Consider the following 21,365-nt stretch of genomic DNA (forward strand, 5'->3'; position numbering starts at 1 on the left):
ATAGAAGTCACAGCACACACCTGGAGGGGAACCAGTACTGATAGAAGTCACAGCACACACCTGGAGGGGAACCAGTGGAACCAAGTCCAGAACAGGCTATGGGAGGCACACAGTACTACATACAGCCATGACTACATGGAACTTTACTCCACATCAGGTAACTGATGCAAAGAGTAGAATCAGATTAAAAAAGCAGGTAAAAATACACCTTAAGGAACAGCGGGGACCTTGAAGAGACACACACAAAGATAACGACACATTCATACACACACATGATAACACACACATACACATGATAACATATGCACTATACACACACGTACACATGGATTTTGTGTTGTAGATATGTGGTAGTGGAGTATGGTCCTGAGGCCACACGCTAAGTGTGTTGTGAATTCTGTAATGAATGTAATGTTATGTTTTTAAAATTGTATAACCGCCTTAATTATGCCGAGTAGCTGCTGCCTTGGCAGGAACTAATGGGGATCCATAATAAACCCCAGGAAGAGTAGCTGCTGCCTTGACAGGAATAATGGGGATCCATAATAAACCCCAGGAAGAGTAGCTGCTGCCTTGGCAGGAACTAATGGGGATCCATAATAAACCCCAGGAAGAGTAGCTGCTGCCTTGGCAGGAACTAATGGGGATCCATAATAAACCCCAGGAAGAGTAGCTGCTGCCTTGGCAGGAACTAATGGGGATCCATAATAAACCCCAGGAAGAGTAGCTGCTGCCTTGGCAGGAACTAATGTGGATCCATAATAAACCCCAGGAAGAGTAGCCGCTGCCTTGGCAGGAACTAATGGGGATCCATAATAAACCCCAGGAAGAGTAGCTGCTGCCTTGGCAGGAACTAATGGGGATCCATAATAAACCCCAGGAAGAGTAGCTGCTGCCTTGGCAGGAACTAATGGGGATCCATAATAAACCCCAGGAAGAGTAGCTGCTGCTTTGGCAGGAACTAATGGGGATCCATAATAAACCCCAGGAAGAGTAGCTGCTGCCTTGACAGGAACTATTGGGGATCCATAATAAACCCCAGGAAGAGTAGCTGCTGCCTTGTTGGATTGGGCGGTTCTGGTCTGGTTAATTTAAACCTATAGAACAGTCTGTTGGATTGGGTGGTTCTGGTCTGGTTAATTTAAACCTATAGAACAGTCTGTTGGATAGGGTGGTTCTGGTCTGGTTAATTTAAACCTATAGAACAGTCTGTTGGATTGGGTGGTTCTAGTGAAACATACCATGCATGCCCATTTAATTAGACATGTCTGCATGAAGTGATCAATCCGCATTTATCTTCAGAATATTTAGGAAGCTGTTTAAATGATTGGCTTTTCATTACTCCACTTTTGGTACCGTAATGCATCATGGCTAAACACTGGAATTGTAGAGACAAGCGTGATGTTACTGTGTCGGAGTATAGGCTCATAAATGCAGTAATGTGTATACAGGGAATTGGAGCTTTACTCCCCCAACTCTTTGTATAGTTCACAGTGGGACAAACTAAACGCTCATCGACTTTTCGGGTTCATATTAGACTCCACAAATCCACAACTCCAGGCAATCCAATTCTTTTCCCTAGTTCTCATCCCTCGTCCTCTCTAACTCTCTCTGTCATTTCTCCCACAGAAACTTCAGCGCAGCAACGAGAGGGAGAAAGAAGAGTGAGAGGGACGGGACGGGACGTCCAACTCAGACTCCACCTTAAATCCTTGGCAGTGAACGGAGAGACCAGCCACCATAACAATGAGTGGCTCCCACCCTCGCCAGCACCAGTCGGTCCAACCGACGCTCAGCGCCATCTCACCGGACATGCCCGCTACAGAGAAGGACCTCGCAGAGGGCGCGACGTGGAAGAAGATCCAACAGAACACGTTCACCCGCTGGTGTAACGAGCATCTGAAATGCGTCGACAAGCAGATCACCAATCTCCAGATGGACCTGAGCGACGGGCTGCGGCTGATCGGACTCCTGGAGGTGTTGAGTCAGAAGAAGATGTGCAGGAAATACAACCAGAAGCCCACCTTCCGACAGATGCAGCTCGAGAACGTCTCGGTGGCTCTCGAGTTCCTAGACAAGGAGAACATCAAGCTGGTGTCCATAGGTGGGTAAAAGTTACTATGCTTATTGGCGAAGTTACAATCATAAAGCTGTGCCTACTGTAGAGGTGAGAGAACAGTTATAATAACACTGTAGAGGTGCGAGAACAGTTATAATAACACTGTAGAGGTGGGGAAACAGTTATAATAACACTGTAGAGGTGAGAACAGTTATAATAACACTGTAGAGGTGAGAACAGTTATAATAACACTGTAGAGGTGAGAGAACAGTTATAATAACACTGTAGAGGTGGGGAAACAGTTATAATAACACTGTAGAGGTGAGAACAGTTATAATAACACTGTAGAGGTGAGAGAACAGTTATAATAACACTGTAGAGGTGGGGAAACAGTTATAATAACACTGTAGAGGTGGGGAAACAGTTATAATAACACTGTAGAGGTGAGAGAACAGTTATAATAACACTGTGGAGGTGGGGAAACAGTTATAATAACACTGTAGAGGTGGGGAAACAGTTATAATAACACTGTAGAGGTGATAGAACAGTTATAATAACACTGTAGAGGTGAGAGAACAGTTATAATAACACTGTAGAGGTGAGAGAACAGTTATAATAACACTGTAGAGGTGAGAGAACAGTTATAATCACACTGTAGAGGTGAGAACAGTTATAATAACACTGTAGAGGTGATAGAACAGTTATAATAACACTGTAGAGGTGGGGAAACAGTTATAATAACACTGTAGAGGTGGGGAAACAGTTATAATAACACTGTAGAGGTGAGAGAACAGTTATAATAACACTGTAGAGGTGAGAACAGTTATAATAACACTGTAGAGGTGAGAGAACAGTTATAATAACACTGTAGAGGTGATAGAACAGTTATAATAACACTGTAGAGGTGGGGAAACAGTTATAATAACACTGTAGAGGTGGGGAAACAGTTATAATAACACTGTAGAGGTGAGAGAACAGTTATAATAACACTGTAGAGGTGGGGAAACAGTTATAATAACACTGTAGAGGTGAGAGAACAGTTATAATAACACTGTAGAGGTGAGAACAGTTATAATAACACTGTAGAGGTGGGGAAACAGTTATAATAACACTGTAGAGGTGAGAGAACAGTTATAATAACACTGTAGAGGTGAGAGAACAGTTATAATAACACTGTAGAGGTGGGGAAACAGTTATAATAACACTGTAGAGGTGAGAGAACAGTTATAATAACACTGTAGAGGTGAGAGAACAGTTATAATAACACTGTAGATGTGAGAGAACAGTTATAATAACACTGTAGAGGTGATAGAACAGTTATAATAACACTGTAGAGGTGATAGAACAGTTATAATAACACTGTAGAGGTGAGAGAACAGTTATAATAACACTGTAGAGGTGAGAGAACAGTTATAATAACACTGTAGAGGTGGGGAAACAGTTATAATAACACTGTAGAGGTGGGGAAACAGTTATAATAACACTGTAGAGGTGGGGAAACAGTTATAATAACACTGTAGAGGTGGGGAGAACAGTTATAATAACACTGTAGAGGTGAGAACAGTTATAATAACACTGTAGAGGTGAGAACAGTTATAATAACACTGTAGAGGTGAGAACAGTTATAATAACACTGTAGAGGTGAGAGAACAGTTATAATAACACTGTAGAGGTGAGAACAGTTATAATAACACTGTAGAGGTGAGAACAGTTATAATAACACTGTAGAGGTGAGGGAACAGTTATAATAACACTGTAGAGGTGATAGAACAGTTATAATAACACTGTAGAGGTGAGAGAACAGTTATAATAACACTGTAGAGGTGGGGAAACAGTTATAATAACACTGTAGAGGTGAGAACAGTTATAATAACACTGTAGAGGTGATAGAACAGTTATAATAACACTGTAGAGGTGAGAGAACAGTTATAATAACACTGTAGAGGTGAGAGAACAGTTATAATAACACTGTAGAGGTGAGAACAGTTATAATAACACTGTAGAGGTGAGAGAACAGTTATAATAACACTGTAGAGGTGAGAGAACAGTTATAATAACACTGCAGAGGTGAGAGAACAGTTATAATAACACTGTAGAGGTGAGAGAACAGTTATAATAACACTGTAGAGGTGAGAGAACAGTTATAATAACACTGTAGAGGTGAGAGAACAGTTATAATAACACTGTAGAGGTGGGGAAACAGTTATAATAACACTGTAGAGGTGAGAGAACAGTTATAATAACACTGTAGAGGTGAGAACAGTTATAATAACACTGTAGAGGTGAGGGAACAGTTATAATAACACTGTAGAGGTGATAGAACAGTTATAATAACACTGTAGAGGTGAGAGAACAGTTATAATAACACTGTAGAGGTGGGGAAACAGTTATAATAACACTGTAGAGGTGAGAGAACAGTTATAATAACACTGTAGAGGTGAGAACAGTTATAATAACACTGTAGAGGTGGGGAAACAGTTATAATAACACTGTAGAGGTGAGAACAGTTATAATAACACTGTAGAGGTGAGAACAGTTATAATAACACTGTAGAGGTGAGAGAACAGTTATAATAACACTGTAGAGGTGGGGAAACAGTTATAATAACACTGTAGAGGTGGGGAAACAGTTATAATAACACTGTAGAGGTGAGAGAACAGTTATAATAACACTGTAGAGGTGGGGAAACAGTTATAATAACACTGTAGAGGTGGGGAAACAGTTATAATAACACTGTAGAGGTGAGAGAACAGTTATAATAACACTGTAGAGGTGAGAGAACAGTTATAATAACACTGTAGAGGTGAGAGAACAGTTATAATAACACTGTAGAGGTGAGAACAGTTATAATAACACTGTAGAGGTGAGGAAACAGTTATAATAACACTGTAGAGGTGAGAGAACAGTTATAATAACACTGTAGAGGTGGGGAAACAGTTATAATAACACTGTAGAGGTGAGAGAACAGTTATAATAACACTGTAGAGGTGGGGAAACAGTTATAATAACACTGTAGAGGTGGGGAAACAGTTATAATAACACTGTAGAGGTGGGGAAACAGTTATAATAACACTGTAGAGGTGATAGAACAGTTATAATAACACTGTAGAGGTGGGGAAACAGTTATATTAACACTGTAGAGGTGAGAGAACAGTTATAATAACACTGTAGAGGTGGGGAAACAGTTATAATAACACTGTAGAGGTGAGAGAACAGTTATAATAACACTGTAGAGGTGAGAACAGTTATAATAACACTGTAGAGGTGGGGAAACAGTTATAATAACACTGTAGAGGTGGGGAAACAGTTATAATAACACTGTAGAGGTGAGAACAGTTATAATAACACTGTAGAGGTGGGGAAACAGTTATAATAACACTGTAGAGGTGAGAGAACAGTTATAATAACACTGTAGAGGTGGGGAAACAGTTATAATAACACTGTAGAGGTGAGAGAACAGTTATAATAACACTGTAGAGGTGAGAGAACAGTTATAATAACACTGTAGAGGTGAGAGAACAGTTATAATAACACTGTAGAGGTGAGAGAACAGTTATAATAACACTGTAGAGGTGGGGGAACAGTTATAATAACACTGTAGAGGTGAGAGAACAGTTATAATAACACTGTAGAGGTGAGAGAACAGTTATAATCACACTGTAGAGGTGAGAGAACAGTTATAATAACACTGTAGAGGTGAGAGAACAGTTATAATAACACTGTAGAGGTGGGGAAACAGTTATAATAACACTGTAGAGGTGATAGAACAGTTATAATAACACTGTAGAGGTGGGGAAACAGTTATAATAACACTGTAGAGGTGGGGAAACAGTTATAATAACACTGTAGAGGTGGGGAAACAGTTATAATAACACTGTAGAGGTGGGGGAACAGTTATAATAACACTGTAGAGGTGGGGAAACAGTTATAATAACACTGTAGAGGTGAGAACAGTTATAATAACACTGTAGAGGTGGGGAAACAGTTATAATAACACTGTAGAGGTGGGGAAACAGTTATAATAACACTGTAGAGGTGAGAACAGTTATAATAACACTGTAGAGGTGAGAACAGTTATAATAACACTGTAGAGGTGAGAACAGTTATAATAACACTGTAGAGGTGAGAGAACAGTTATAATAACACTGTAGAGGTGGGGAAACAGTTATAATAACACTGTAGAGGTGAGAACAGTTATAATAACACTGTAGAGGTGAGAACAGTTATAATAACACTGTAGAGGTAATAGAACAGTTATAATAACACTGTAGAGGTGAGAACAGTTATAATAACACTGTAGAGGTGGGGAAACAGTTATAATAACACTGTAGAGGTGAGAGAACAGTTATAATAACACTGTAGAGGTGAGAGAACAGTTATAATAACACTGTAGAGGTGGGGAAACAGTTATAATAACACTGTAGAGGTGAGAACAGTTATAATAACACTGTAGAGGTGGGGAAACAGTTATAATAACACTGTAGAGGTGAGAGAACAGTTATAATAACACTGTAGAGGTGAGAGAACAGTTATAATAACACTGTAGAGGTGGGGAAACAGTTATAATAACACTGTAGAGGTGAGAGAACAGCTATAATAACACTGTAGAGGTGGGGAAACAGTTATAATAACACTGTAGAGGTGGGGAAACAGCAGTGTGGAGAAGGCTGAGACATTATTAGGTCCTAGCAGTTCACATCTTCATCTCACCCACCTCTTACCCCCCTCTCACCCCCCTCTCACCCACCTCTTACCCCCCTCTCACCCACCTCTCACCCACCTCTTACCCCTCTCTCACCCACCTCTCACCCACCTCTCACCCCCTCTCACCCATTGTGGTTTTGGAGAAGGCTTAAGGAAGTCCAGCTCCTAACCAGATGAATTCGTGATCTTGATTTTTAAGGTGATGACTGCACTTTCCTTCTCAACACCATGACTGTAAATCCACCATTGGTGAAAGCAGCAAGAATGAAGTGTTTTGTGACTGTGAGTTCATTTCTACAGTAGAGTTTCTGAACGTACCTGAGGATTTCTGGTAATCGTGCTTCAGTGAAAAAGTGTTGGATCACGTCCAATAACGTGGATGGGTTTTAACTGACTGAGACGGAATGTGTTGCCAGATTCCAGATATAACTCTCTGCTCAGTTTTAACTATGGTCTACGCGAAAGTATGGCCCCAGGTGGCATGATATGGTAGATGTCACAGTGTTGGAAATGTGTCCATATAAGGATCCGGTCAGAAACATTGACATCTACTGGGAATAGCTGACTTCTGGGCTGGAGGATTCCACTGATGTTTGGTGGCTGGATTCTGCAGCACCCCTCCAGCAAGCACCAGTCTGAGGAGCAGGGGCATGTTTTAACATATAGACTCCAGACTCTAAGGCCATAGTAGATGGTAACCTGAAGCTGATCCTATATATTACTGTCTCTCCTCCAGACTCCAAGGCCATAGTAGATGGTAACCTGAAGCTGATCCTATATATTACTGTCTCCTCCAGACTCCAAGGCCATAGTAGATGGTAACCTGAAGCTGATCCTATATATTACTGTCTCTCCTCCAGACTCCAAGGCCATAGTAGATGGTAACCTGAAGCTGATCCTATATATTACTGTCTCTCCTCCAGACTCCAAGGCCATAGTAGATGGTAACCTGAAGCTGATCCTATATATTACTGTCTCTCCTCCAGACTCCAAGGCCATAGTAGATGGTAACCTGAAGCTGATCCTATATATTACTGTCTCCTCCAGACTCCAAGGCCATAGTAGATGGTAACCTGAAGCTGATCCTATATATTACTGTCTCCTCCAGACTCCAAGGCCATAGTAGATGGTAACCTGAAGCTGATCCTATATATCACTGTCTCTCCTCCAGTCTCCAAGGCCATAGTAGATGGTAACCTGAAGCTGATCCTATATATTACTGTCTCCTCCAGACTCCAAGGCCATAGTAGATGGTAACCTGAAGCTGATCCTATATATTACTGTCTCCTCCAGACTCCAAGGCCATAGTAGATGGTAACCTGAAGCTGATCCTATATATCACTGTCTCTCCTCCAGTCTCCAAGGCCATAGTAGATGGTAACCTGAAGCTGATCCTATATATCACTGTCTCTCCTCCAGTCTCCAAGGCCATAGTAGATGGTAACCTGAAGCTGATCCTATATATTACTGTCTCTCCTCCAGACTCCAAGGCCATAGTAGATGGTAACCTGAAGCTGATCCTATATATTACTGTCTCCTCCAGACTCCAAGGCCATAGTAGATGGTAACCTGAAGCTGATCCTATATATTACTGTCTCTCCTCCAGACTCCAAGGCCATAGTAGATGGTAACCTGAAGCTGATCCTATATATTACTGTCTCTCCTCCAGACTCCAAGGCCATAGTAGATGGTAACCTGAAGCTGATCCTATATATTACTGTCTCCTCCAGACTCCAAGGCCATAGTAGATGATAACCTGAAGCTGATCCTATATATTACTGTCTCTCCTCCAGACTCCAAGGCCATAGTAGATGGTAACCTGAAGCTGATCCTATATATTACTGTCTCCTCCTCCAGACTCCAAGGCCATAGTAGATGGTAACCTGAAGCTGATCCTGGGCATGGTGTGGACTCTGATCCTCCACTACTCCATCTCCATGCCCATGTGGGACGAGGAGGAGATGGGGGGAGACGGCCAGCACAAGACCCCGAAACAGAGGCTTCTGGGATGGATCCAGAACAAGCTCCCAGAGATCTCCATCCACAACTTCAGCAGAGACTGGCAGAGCGGCAGGGCGCTGGGGGCACTGGTCAACAGCTGTGCTCCGGGTAGGTTAGGGGTCAGGGGTTAGAGGTTAGGGCTCAGGGATTAGAGGTTAGGGGTCAGGGATTAGAGGTTAGGGGTCAGGGGTTAGAGGTTAGGGATAAGGGATTAGAGGTTAGGGGTCAGGGGTTAGAGGTTAGGGATAAGGGATTAGAGGTTAGGGGTCAGGGGTTAGAGGTTAGGGGTAAGGGTTTAGAGGTTAGGAGCCAGGGGTTAGAGGTTAGGGGTCAGGGATTAGAGGTTAGGGGTCAGGGGTTAGAGGTTAGGGGTCAGGGGTTAGAGGTTAGGGGTCAGGGATTAGAGGTTAGGGGTCAGGGGTTAGAGGTTAGGGGTCAGGGGTTAGAGGTTAGGGGTCAGATGTTAGAGGTTAGGGGTCAGTGGTTAGAGGTTAGGGGTCAGGGGTTAGAGGTCAGGGATTAGAGGTTAGGGGTCAGGGATTAGAGGTTAGGGGTCAGGGGTTAGAGGTTAGGGGTTAAGGGTCAGGTCAGAGAGTGGCCGAGCATTGTAGGGTTTTTGGGGGGTGTAAGTGATTTCAGGGTGTGTGTGTGTGTGGGGGGGTGATTTCAGGGTTTGTGTGGGGAGGGGGGGAGGGGGGGTGATTTCAGGGTTTGTGGGGCGAGGGGGGGTCATTTCAGGGTTTGTGTGTGGGGGGTCATTTCAGGGTTTGTGGGGGAGGGGAGGGGGGGGGTGATTTCAGGGTTTGTGTGGGGAGGGGGGGTGATTTCAGGGTTTGTATGGGGAGGGGGGGGTGATTTCAGGGTTTGTGTGGGGAGGGGGGGGTGATTTCAGGGTTTGTGTGGGGAGGGGGGGGGTGATTTCAGGGTTTGTGGGGAGGGGGGGTGATTTCAGGGTTTGTGTGGGGAGGGGGGGGGTGATTTCAGGGTTTGTGGGGAGGGGGGGTGATTTCAGGGTGTGTGTGGGGAGGGGGGGTGATTTCAGGGTTTGTGGGGAAGGGGGTGATTTCAGGGTTTGTGTGGGGAGGGGGGGGTGATTTCAAGGTTTGTGGGGGGAGGGGGGGAGGGGGGGTGATTTCAGTGTTTGTGTGGGGAGGGGGGGGTGATTTCAGGGGTTTTGGGGGGACGGGAGGGGGGGTGTTTTCAGGGTTTGTGGGGGGAGGGGGGTGTGATTTCAGGGCTTTTTGGGGGAGGGGGGGGGTGATTTCAGGGTTTGTGGAGGGAGGGGGGGGTGATTTCAGGGTTTGTGGGGGGAGGGGGAAAAGAAAGAGGGAGGGAAGTCTGTTTAATAGTGTGGATGTTACATATAACTCTATCTGGGAAGAGAGGGGAAGGGAGAGAGATGGAGAGGAGAGGGGGGTCAGTTGGTAAATGGTGATGCTGAGATGGAGAGGAGAGGAGGGTCAGTTGGTAAATGGTGATGCTGAGATGGAGAGGACAGGGGGGTCAGTTGGTAAATGGTGATGCTGAGATGGAGAGGACAGGGGGGTCAGTTGGTAAATGGTGATGCTGAGATGGAGAGGACAGGGGGGTCAGTTGGTAAATGGTGATGCTGAGATGGAGAGGACAGGGGGGTCAGTTGGTAAATGGTGATGCTGAGATGGAGAGGACAGGGGGGTCAGTTGGTAAATGGTGATGCTGAGATGGAGAGGAGAGGAGGGGGGGGTCAGTTGGTAAATGGTGATGCTGAGATGGAGAGGAGAGGGGGGTCAGTTGGTAAATGGTGATGCTGAGATGGAGAGGAGAGGAGGGTCAGTTGGTAAATGGTGATGCTGAGATGGAGAGGAGAGGGGGGTCAGTTGGTAAATGGTGATGCTGAGATGGAGAGGAGAGGAGGGTCAGTTGGTAAATGGTGATGCTGAGATGGAGAGGAGAGGGGGTCAGTTGGTAAATGGTGATGCTGAGATGGAGAGGACAGGGGGGTCAGTTGGTAAATGGTGATGCTGAGATGGAGAGGAGAGGGGGTCAGTTGGTAAATGGTGATGCTGAGATGGAGAGGAGAGGAGGGGAGGGTCAGTTGGTAAATGGTGATGCTGAGATGGAGAGGACAGGGGGGTCAGTTGGTAAATGGTGATGCTGAGATGGAGAGGAGAGGGGGTCAGTTGGTAAATGGTGATGCTGAGATGGAGAGGAGGTCAGTTGGTAAATGGTGATGCTGAGATGGAGAGGAGAGGAGGGGAGGGTCAGTTGGTAAATGGTGATGCTGAGATGGAGAGGAGAGGGGGTCAGTTGGTAAATGGTGATGCTGAGATGGAGAGGAGAGGAGGGTCAGTTGGTAAATGGTGATGCTGAGATGGAGAGGAGAGGGGGGTCAGTTGGTAAATGGTGATGCTGAGATGGAGAGGAGGGGAGGGTCAGTTGGTAAATGGTGATGCTGAGATGGAGAGGAGAGGAGGTCAGTTGGTAAATGGTGATGCTGAGATGGAGAGGAGAGGAGGGGAGGGTCAGTTGGTAAATGGTGATGCTGAGATGGAGAGGAGAGGGGGGTCAGTTGGTAAATGGTGATGCTGAGATGGAGAGGACAGGGGGGTCAGTTGGTAAATGGTGATGCTGAGATGGAGAGGAGAGGAGGGTCAGTTGGTAAATGGTGATGCTGAGATGGAGAGGAGGGGAGGGTCAGTTGGTAAATGGTGATGCTGAGATGGAGAGGAGAGGAGGTCAGTTGGTAAATGGTGATGCTGAGATGGAGAGGAGAGGGGGTCAGTTGGTAAATGGTGATGCTGAGATGGAGAGGAGAGGGGGGTCAGTTGGTAAATGGTGATGCTGAGATGGAGAGGACAGGGGGGTCAGTTGGTAAATGGTGATGCTGAGATGGAGAGGAGAGGAGGGTCAGTTGGTAAATGGTGATGCTGAGATGGAGAGGAGAGGGGGGTCAGTTGGTAAATGGTGATGCTGAGATGGAGAGGAGAGGGGGTCAGTTGGTAAATGGTGATGCTGAGATGGAGAGGACAGGGGGGTCAGTTGGTAAATGGTGATGCTGAGATGGAGAGGAGAGGGGGTCAGTTGGTAAATGGTCACTCTGAGATGGAGAGGACAGGGGGGTCAGTTGGTAAATGGTGATGCTGAGATGGAGAGGGGGCCAGTTGGTAAATGGTCACTCTGAGATGGAGAGGAGAGGGGGGTCAGTTGGTAAATGGTGATGCTGAGATGGGGAGGGGGTCAGTTGGTAAATGGTCATGCTGTAATATACAGAACACAACTGGCTACGTGATCATTAATTAGGGCTATTAATTCATCATAATCACCAATTATGGTCATAACCCTCAAGTTTTATTAGTCGTGTGAATGGGATTCACATGGTATACACCGTCCAACCAAATGCTTTCTCGCAGCTTCCTTCTGGACAATGCAACAACAATAAGAACTAATACACGTGGGAGTGCATGTGGGCTACGGAGAATCAAAGCAGGTGGTCAGTCCATGCAGCAGCTACTCTTCCTGGGGTCCATTAACTACTGAATATACAGCAGCTACTCTTCCTGGGGTCCCATTAACTACTGAACATGCAGCAGCTACTCTTCCTGGGGTCTATTAACTACTGAACATGCAGCAGCTACTCTTCCTGGGGTTCATTAACTACTGAATATACAGCAGCTACTCTTCCTGGGGTCCATTAGATACTGAACATGCAGCAGCTACTCTTCCTGGGGTTCATTAACTACTGAATATACAGCAGCTACTCTTCCTGGGGTCCATTAGATACTGAACATGCAGCAGCTACTCTTCCTGGGGTTCATTAACTACTGAACATGCAGCAGCTACTCTTCCTGGGGTCCATTAACTACTGAACATGCAGCAGCTACTCTTCCTGGGGTTCATTAACTACTGAACATGCAGCAGCTACTCTTCCTGGGGTTCATTAACTACTGAACATGCAGCAGCTACTCTTCCTGGGGTCCATTAACTACTGAATATACAGCAGCTACTCTTCCTGGGGTCCATTAGATACTGAACATGCAGCAGCTACTCTTCCTGGGGTTCATTAACTGCTGAACATGCAGCAGCTACTCTTCCTGGGGTCCATTAACTACTGAACATGCAGCAGCTACTCTTCCTGGGGTTCATTAACTACTGAACATGCAGCAGCTACACTTCCTGGGGTTCATTAACTACTGAACATGCAGCAGCTACTCTTCCTGGTGTTCATTAACTACTGAACATGCAGCAGCTACTCTTCCTGGGGTTCATTAATTACTGAACATGCAGCAGCTACTCTCCCTGGGGTCCATTAGATACTGGACATGCAGCAGCTACTCTTCCTGGGGTTCATTAACTACTGGACATGCAGCAGCTACTCTTCCTGGGGTTCCATTAGATACTGGACATGCAGCAGCTACTCTTCCTGGGGTTCATTAACTACTGAACATGCAGCAGCTACTCTTCCTGGGGTTCATTAACTACTGGACATGCAGCAGCTACTCTTCCTGGGGTCCATTAACTACTGAACATGCAGCAGCTACTCTTCCTGGGGTCCATTAACTACTGAACATGCAGCAGCTACTCTTCCTGGGGTCCCATTAACTACTGAACATGCAGCAGCTACTCTTCCTGGGGTCTATTAACTACTGAACATGCAGCAGCTACTCTTCCTGGGGTTCATTAACTACTGAACATGCAGCAGCTACTCTTCCTGAGGTCCATTAACTACTGGACATGCAGCAGCTACTCTTCCTGGGGTTCATTAACTACTGAACATGCAGCAGCTACTCTTCCTGGGGTTCATTAACTACTGAACATGCAGCAGCTACTCTTCCTGGGGTTCATTAACTACTGAACATGCAGCAGCTACTCTTCCTGGGGTTCATTAACTACTGAACATGCAGCAGCTACTCTTCCTGGGGTTCATTAACTACTGAACATACAGCAGCTACTCTTCCTGGGGTTCATTAACTGCTGAACATACAGCAGCTACTCTTCCTTGGGTCCATTAACTACTGAACATGCAGCAGCTACTCTTCCTGGGGTTCATTAACTACTGAACATGCAGCAGCTACTCTTCCTGGGGTTCATTTAACTACTGGACATGCAGCAGCTACTCTTCCTGGGGTTCATTAACTACTGAACATGCAGCAGCTACTCTTCCTGGGGTTCATTAACTACTGAACATGCAGCAGCTACTCTTCCTGGGTTCATTAACTACTGGACATGCAGCAGCTACTCTTCCTGGGGTTCATTAACTACTGGACATGCAGCAGCTACTCTTCCTGGGGTTCATTAACTACTGGACATGCAGCAGCTACTCTTCCTGGGGTTCATTAACTACTGGACATGCAGCAGCTACTCTTCCTGGGGTTCATTAACTACTGAACATGCAGCAGCTACTCTTCCTGGGGTTCATTTAACTACTGGACATGCAGCAGCTACTCTTCCTGGGGTTCATTAACTACTGGACATGCAGCAGCTACTCTTCCTGGGGTTCATTAACTACTGGACATGCAGCAGCTACTCTTCCTGGGGTTCATTAACTACTGGACATGCAGCAGCTACTCTTCCTGGGGTTCATTAACTACTGGACATGCAGCAGCTACTCTTCCTGGGGTTCATTAACTACTGAACATGCAGCAGCTACTCTTCCTGGGGTTCATTAACTACTGGACATGCAGCAGCTACTCTTCCTGGGGTTCATTAACTACTGAACATGCAGCAGCTACTCTTCCTGGGGTTCATTAACTACTGAACATACAGCAGCTACTCTTCCTGGGGTTCATTAACTACTGGACATGCAGCAGCTACTCTTCCTGGGGTCAACATGACATACAGCAGCTACTCTTCCTGGGGTTCATTAACTACTGAACATGCAGCAGCTACTCTTCCTGGGGTCCATTAACTACTGAACATGCAGCAGCTACTCTTCCTGGGGTTCATTAACTACTGAACATGCAGCAGCTACTCTTCCTGGGGTCCATTAACTACTGAACATGCAGCAGCTACTCTTCCTGGGGTTCATTAACTACTGAACATGCAGCAGCTACTCTTCCTGGTGTCAACATGACATGCAGCAGCTACTCTTCCTGGGGTTCATTAACTACTGAACATGCAACAGCTGCTCTTCCTGGGGTTCATTAACTACTGAATATGCAGCAGCTACTCTTCCTGGGGTTCATTAACTACTGAACATGCAGCAGCTACTCTTCCTGGGGTTCATTAACTACTGAACATGCAGCAGCTACTCTTCCTGGGGTTCATTAACTACTGAACATGCAGCAGCTACTCTTCCTGGGGTTCATTAACTACTGAACATGCAGCAGCTACTCTTCTTGGGGTTCATTAACTACTGAACATGCAGCAGCTACTCTTCCTGGGGTTCATTAACTACTGGACATGCAGCAGCTACTCTTCCTGGGGTCCCATTAACTACTGAACATGCAGCAGCTACTCTACCTGGGGTCTTGTTGGAAAGGTGGCATCCTATGATGGTGCCACGTTGAAAGTCACTGAGCACTTCATTAAGGCCATTCTACTGCCAATGTTTGTCTATGGCCGGGTGCTCGATTTTATACACCTGTCAGCATAGGGTGTGGCTGAAATAGCCGAATCCACTAATTTGAAGCAGGTGTCCACACACATTTGGTGACGTGGTGTACCGCTCCCCATCTTCACAACAACTTTGTCAATACAACTTGACCATGATAACTGACCATCCAATGTTACTCCTAGGAGTTCAGCTTCTTCAACTTGGCCAATGGTCACACCCTTCATGTATAACTCCAGTTGAGGTTTAGGTCTGAGAGAATACTTTGAACCAAATACAATGCTTTTGATTTTAGATGTATTTAAGAACAGCTTTTTGTTAATTACCCATTCTGACACTGAGTGTTCACCCCGCTATCATCCAGAAGGCGAGGTCAGTACAGGGACCGAGAGACTGAAAAACAACTTCTATCTCAAAGCTATCAGACTGTTAAACAGCTTATTTCTCTCCAATTGTTGTGCACAAATGTGTTTATATCCCTGTTAGTGAGCATTTCTCCTTTGCCAAGATAATCCATCCACCTGACAGGTGTGGCATATCAATAAGTTGATTTAAACAGCCTGATCATTACACAGGTGCACCTCGTGCTGGGGACAATAAAAGGCCACTCTAAAATGTGCAGTTTTGTCGAACAACACAATGCCACAAATGTCTCAATCTTTGAGGGATTGTCATGCTGACTGCAGGAATGTCCACCAGAGCTGTTGCCAGAGAAATTAATGTTCATTTCTCTACCATAAGCCGCCTCCAACGTTATTAAAGAGAATTTGGCAGTATGTCCAACCGGCCTCACAACCGCAGACCACGTGTATGGCGTTGTGTGGACAAGTGGTTTTCTGATGTCAATATTTTGAACAGAGTGTCCCATGGTGGCGGTGGGGTTATGGTATGGGCGCCATGGTGGCGGTGGGGTTATGGTATGGGGGAGGCATAAGCTACGGACAACCAACACAATTGGATTTTAACGATGGCAATGTGAATACACAGAGATATACCGTGGCGAGATCCGGCGGCCCATTGCCGTGCCATTCATTTGCCAGAATCTCATGTTTCAGCATGATAACGCACAGCCCCATATCGCAAGGATCTGTACACAATTCCTGGAACCTGAAAATATCCCAGATCTTCTATGGCCCTGCATACTCACCAGTCATGTCACCAATTGAGGATGTTTGGGATACTCTGGATCGACGTGTAAGACAGAGTGTTCCAGTTCCCGCCAATATCCAGCAACTTCGCACAGCCATTGAAGAGGAGTGGGACAACATTCCACAGGCCACAATCAACAGCCTGATCAACTCTATGCGAAGGAGATGTGTTGCTTTACAGGCAAATGGTGGTCAAACCAGAAAATGACGTTGGTTTTCTGATCCACGACCCTACCCTTTTTTTTAAAAATGAGCCGATTTGGATATTTCAGCCACACCCGTTGCGGACAGGTGTATAGAATCAAGCACACAGCCATGTAATCTCCATAGACAAACACTGACAGTAGAATGGCCTTACTGAAGAGCTCAGTGACTTTCAGCATTGACCGTCATAGGATGCCACCTTTCCAACAAGTCAATTCGTCAAATTTCTGCCCTGCTAGAGCTGCCCCTAGTCAACTGTAAGTGCTGCTATTGTGAAGTGGAAACGTCTAGGATCAACAACGGCTCAGCCGTGAAGTGGTAGGCCACACAAGCTCACAGAACGGGACCACCGAGTACTGAAGTGCGTAACAATCGTCTGTCCTTGGTTGCAACACTCCACTACCAAGTTCCAAACTGCTTCTGGAAGCAACGTCAATACTAGAACTGTTCATCAGGAGCTTCATGAAATGGGTTTCCATGGCCGAGCAGCCGCACACAAGTCTAAGATCACCATGCTCAATGCCAAGCGTCTGCTGGAGTGGTGCAAACCTCGCCGCCGTTGGACTCTGGAGCAGTGGGAAGGCGATCTCTGGAGTGATGAATCACGCTTCACCATCTGGCAGTCTGACGGACGAATCTGGGTTTGTCCCAATGCAGATGTCAGCAGAACACTACCTGCCCGAATGCATAGTGCCAACTGTAAAGTTCGGTGGAGGAGGAATAATGGTTAGGGGCTGTTTTTTCATTGTTTGGGCCCCTTAGTTCCAATGAAGGGAAATCTTAACACTATAGCATACAATTGCATTCTAGACGATTCTGTGCTTCCAACTTTGTGGCAACAGTTTGGGGAAGGCCCTTTCCTGTTTCAGCATGACAATGCCCCCGTGCTCAAAGCGAGGTCCAGACAGAAATGGTTTGTCTAGATCAGTGTGAAAGAACTTGACTGGCCTGCACAGAGCCCTGACCTCAACCCCATCGAACACCTTTGGTATGAATTGGAACGCTGACTGCGAGCCAGGCCTAATCGCCTAACATTAGTGCCCGACCTCATTAATGTTCTTGTCGCTGAATGGAAGCAATGTTCCCCGCAGCAATGTTCCAACATCTAGTGGTAAGCCTTCCCAGAAGAGTGGAGGCTGTTATAGCAGCAAAGGGGGACCAACTCTATATTAATGACTTCCCAGAAGAGTGGAGGCTGTTATAGCAGCAAAGGGGGACCAACTCTATATTAATGGCCATGATTTTGGAATGAGATGTTCGACGAGTAGGTGACCACATACTTTTGGTCATGTGGTGTATTTCTGACAAACAGATGCGTATCTGTATTCTCAGTCATGTGAAATACATAGATTAAGGCCTATTAATTAATTTAAATTGACTGATTTCCTTTTATGAACTGTAACTCAGTAAAATCTTAGAAATTGTAGCATGTTGCGTTTATATTTTGTTCATCACATTAAATTGGTATTCTTGATTAAAGTCATATTTACAGTTTTACTGCAAGACATGAATTGCCACATTGATGTTTGTTCTTCAAATTATGTATTTTATTGGCTCTGCTGCTGTGGACAATTAGGGTAAGGAAACCAATGTGTAATTTGGGTGAATTATCCCTTTAACAGTTTAGCCTGTCAATCAATCACTGTAGGAGGGATTGTCAGGGGAGGGGGCAGGATGTTTATGAGACAGAGTTGATAAGGTTTCAGACTTGTCAATCAATCACTATGGGTGGGACTTTGAGGGAAGGCGGTAGATTAGTAATTTAGTCAGAAAAACTAGTCTAGCCTACTCTTTCAATTGATTTATTGTAGCAAAAACCTAAGAAAAAAGTTGATATTCTGTCAAGTAAACATGGATTCCCTTTTGAGAAATTACGTAGAATTAGAGGAAAATGGTTTTAAAAATACTATTAATTTCAGGGGGACGTCCTGACCATAGTAAGATGTTATTTTCTATGGTAGAGTAGGTCAGGGCGTGACGGGGTGTTTTGTGTTTTTCTATGTTTTCTATTTCTATGTTCTTAGGTTCTAGTTTTTGTATTTCTATGTTGGCTTGTTTGGGATGATCTCCAATTGGAGGCAGCTGGTCCTCGTTGTCTCTAATTGGAGATTATATTTAAGTAGGGGTTTTTCTTCCTGGGTTTTGTGGGTGATTATTTTTGAGTAGTGTTTGTTCTCCTCTGCGTCACGGTTTGCTGTTTTTGTCTATTCAGTTATTTTGATGTATTGCATGAGTTTCACAGAGTAAATAAAATGTGGAACTACACACACGCTGCACTTTGGTCCCCTCTCTCTACAACAATCGTGACAGACCCCCACATAGTTATTATTTTCTCAGATTTCTCCCATTAGATTTCTCCCATTAATAATTTGATTTCTCTCTAGAGAAACAGCATGTTGGGTTTACAAAAACTGTACTAAATGGAATTCAAGTAATTGAACCGACATCAGACAATTAGTTGTTTAATAACAAAAATGAAAATCATGTAGTAACCAATAAAGTGTTATACAAATCAAATATATTTTAGATTTGAGATTCTTCTAAGTAGCCACCCTTTGCCTTGATGACAGCTTTGCACACTCTTGGCATTCTCTCAGCCAGCTTCATATTTGGTAAAAGACCAAGTCCATATTATGGCAAGAACAGCTCAAATAAGCAAAGGGAAATGACAGTCCATCATTACTTTAAGAGATGAAGGTCAGTCAATCTGGAAAATTTCAAAAACTTTGAAAGTTTCTTTAAGTGCAGTCGCAAAAACCATCAAGTGTTTTAATGAAACTGGCTCTCATGAGGACCGCCACAGGAAAGGAAGACCCAGAGTTACCTCTGCTGCAGAGGATAAATTCATTAGATTTACCAGCCTCAGAAATTACAGCCCAAATAAATGCTTCACAGAGTTCAAGTATCAGACACAACTCAACATCAACTGTTCAGAGGAGACTGTGTGAATCAGGCCTTCATGGTTGAATTGCTGCAAAGAAACCACTAGTAAAGGACACCAATAAGAAGAAGAGACTTGCTTGGGCCAAGAAACACAAGCAATGGACATTAGACCGGTGGAAATCTGTCCTTTGGTCTGATGAGTCCAAATTTGAGATTTCTGGTTCCAACCTCCATGTCTTTGTGAGACGCAGAGTAGGTGAACGGATGATCTTAGCATGTGTGGTTCCCACCGTGAAGCATGGAGGAGGAGGTGTGGGGGTGCTTTGCTGGTGACACTGTCAGTGATTTATTTAGAATTCAAAGCGCACTTAACCAGCATGGCTACCATAGTATTCTGCAGATGGGATATGCCATCAGATGGGATATGCCATCCCATCTGGTTTGCGCTTAGTCCCACTATCATTTGCTTTTCAACAGGACAATGAGCCAACATACCTCCAGGCTGTGTAAGGGCTTTTTGACCAAGAAGGAGAGTGATTGAGTGCTTTATCAGATGACCTGGTCTCCACCTGGCATCCACAATCACCTGACCTCAATGAGTCAGACCGCAAAGTGAAGGAAAAGCAGCCATGAAGTTCTCAGCATATGTGGGAACTCCTTCAAGACTGTTGGAAAAACATTCCAGGTGAAGCTGGTTGAGATAATGCCAAGAGTGTGCAAAGCTGTCATCAAGGCAAAGGGTGGCTACTTTGAAGAATCTCAAATATAAAATATATTTTGATTTGTTTAAGATATGTGTTATTTCATAGTTTTGATGTCTTCACTATTATTCTACAATGTAGAGAAAATAGTAAAACTACAGGAAAACTCTGGGATGAGTAGATGTGTCCAAACTTTTGACTGGTACGGTATGTGTGTGTGTGTGTGTGTGTGTGTGTGTGTGTGTGTGTGTGTGTGTGTGTGTGTGTGTGTGTGTGTGTGTGTGTGTGTGTTGTGTTGTAGGCCTGTGTCCAGACTGGAACCAGTGGGACCAAAGTAAACCAGTGGACAACGCCCGGGAAGCCATGAAACAGGCTGTTAACTGGCTGGGCATCCCTCAGGTACACTAGCCATCACACTCTTCTCTATGGAGTCAGGATAACTGGCTAACGACTAGATGGGTATCCCTCAGGTACGCTAGCTATGCTAACCATTAAACTGTTCTCTATATAGTCAGGCTAACTGGCTAACAACTAGATGGGTATCCCTCAGGTACGCTAGCTATGCTAACCATTAAACTGTTCTCTATATAGTCAGGCTAACTGGCTAACAACTAGATGGGTATCCCCCAGGGGAGCTAGTTATGCTAACCATTAAACCGTTCTCTATATAGTCAGGCTAACTGGCTAACAACTAGATGGGTATCCCTCAGGTACGCTAGTTATGCTAACCATTAAACTGTTCTCTATATAGTCAGGCTAACGACCCCCTCAGGTACCCTATTACAGATAGTGGCATTACTGTAATCACTGTCCTCTGTGGCGTTTGGCTAATTACGTGTGCAGCGTGTCTGTGTGTAAAGTTGGCATCTTGACAGGGTTGGTAGAATGAGTGTTTGTGTGTAAGGTTGGTATGGTTGGTATACTGTAGTTGATTAAAACACCTAGGATGTGTCTTGACTGTCCTGCAGTTGATTAAAACACATAGGATGTGTCTTGACTGTCCTGCAGTTGATTAAAACACCTAGGATGTGTCTTGACTGTCCTGCAGTTGATTAAAACACCTAGGATGTGTCTTGACTGTCCTGCAGTTGATTAAAACACTGTATATGAAAAATAGACGTTTTAACATGTCTACC

The 21,365-nt window shown here is 44.7% G+C and overlaps 1 protein-coding gene across 1 annotated transcript in view; it reads left to right on the plus strand.

Moving 5' to 3' along the window:
* Positions 1-1,666: 1,666 nt before the first annotated feature.
* flna (filamin A, alpha (actin binding protein 280)) overlaps positions 1,667-21,365 on the plus strand; it is a 211,549-nt gene continuing 191,850 nt past the window's right edge. The window contains 3 exon segments of the mRNA XM_082962309.1: positions 1,667-2,104; positions 8,621-8,872; positions 20,531-20,628. Coding sequence (XP_082818435.1) covers positions 1,747-2,104; positions 8,621-8,872; positions 20,531-20,628 — 708 coding nt within the window. The 5' untranslated portion in view covers positions 1,667-1,746.

Source organism: Salmo salar, chromosome 15 (assembly GCF_965601325.2).
Source record: "Salmo salar chromosome 15, fSalSal1, whole genome shotgun sequence".
Taxonomy (NCBI): domain Eukaryota; kingdom Metazoa; phylum Chordata; class Actinopteri; order Salmoniformes; family Salmonidae; genus Salmo; species Salmo salar.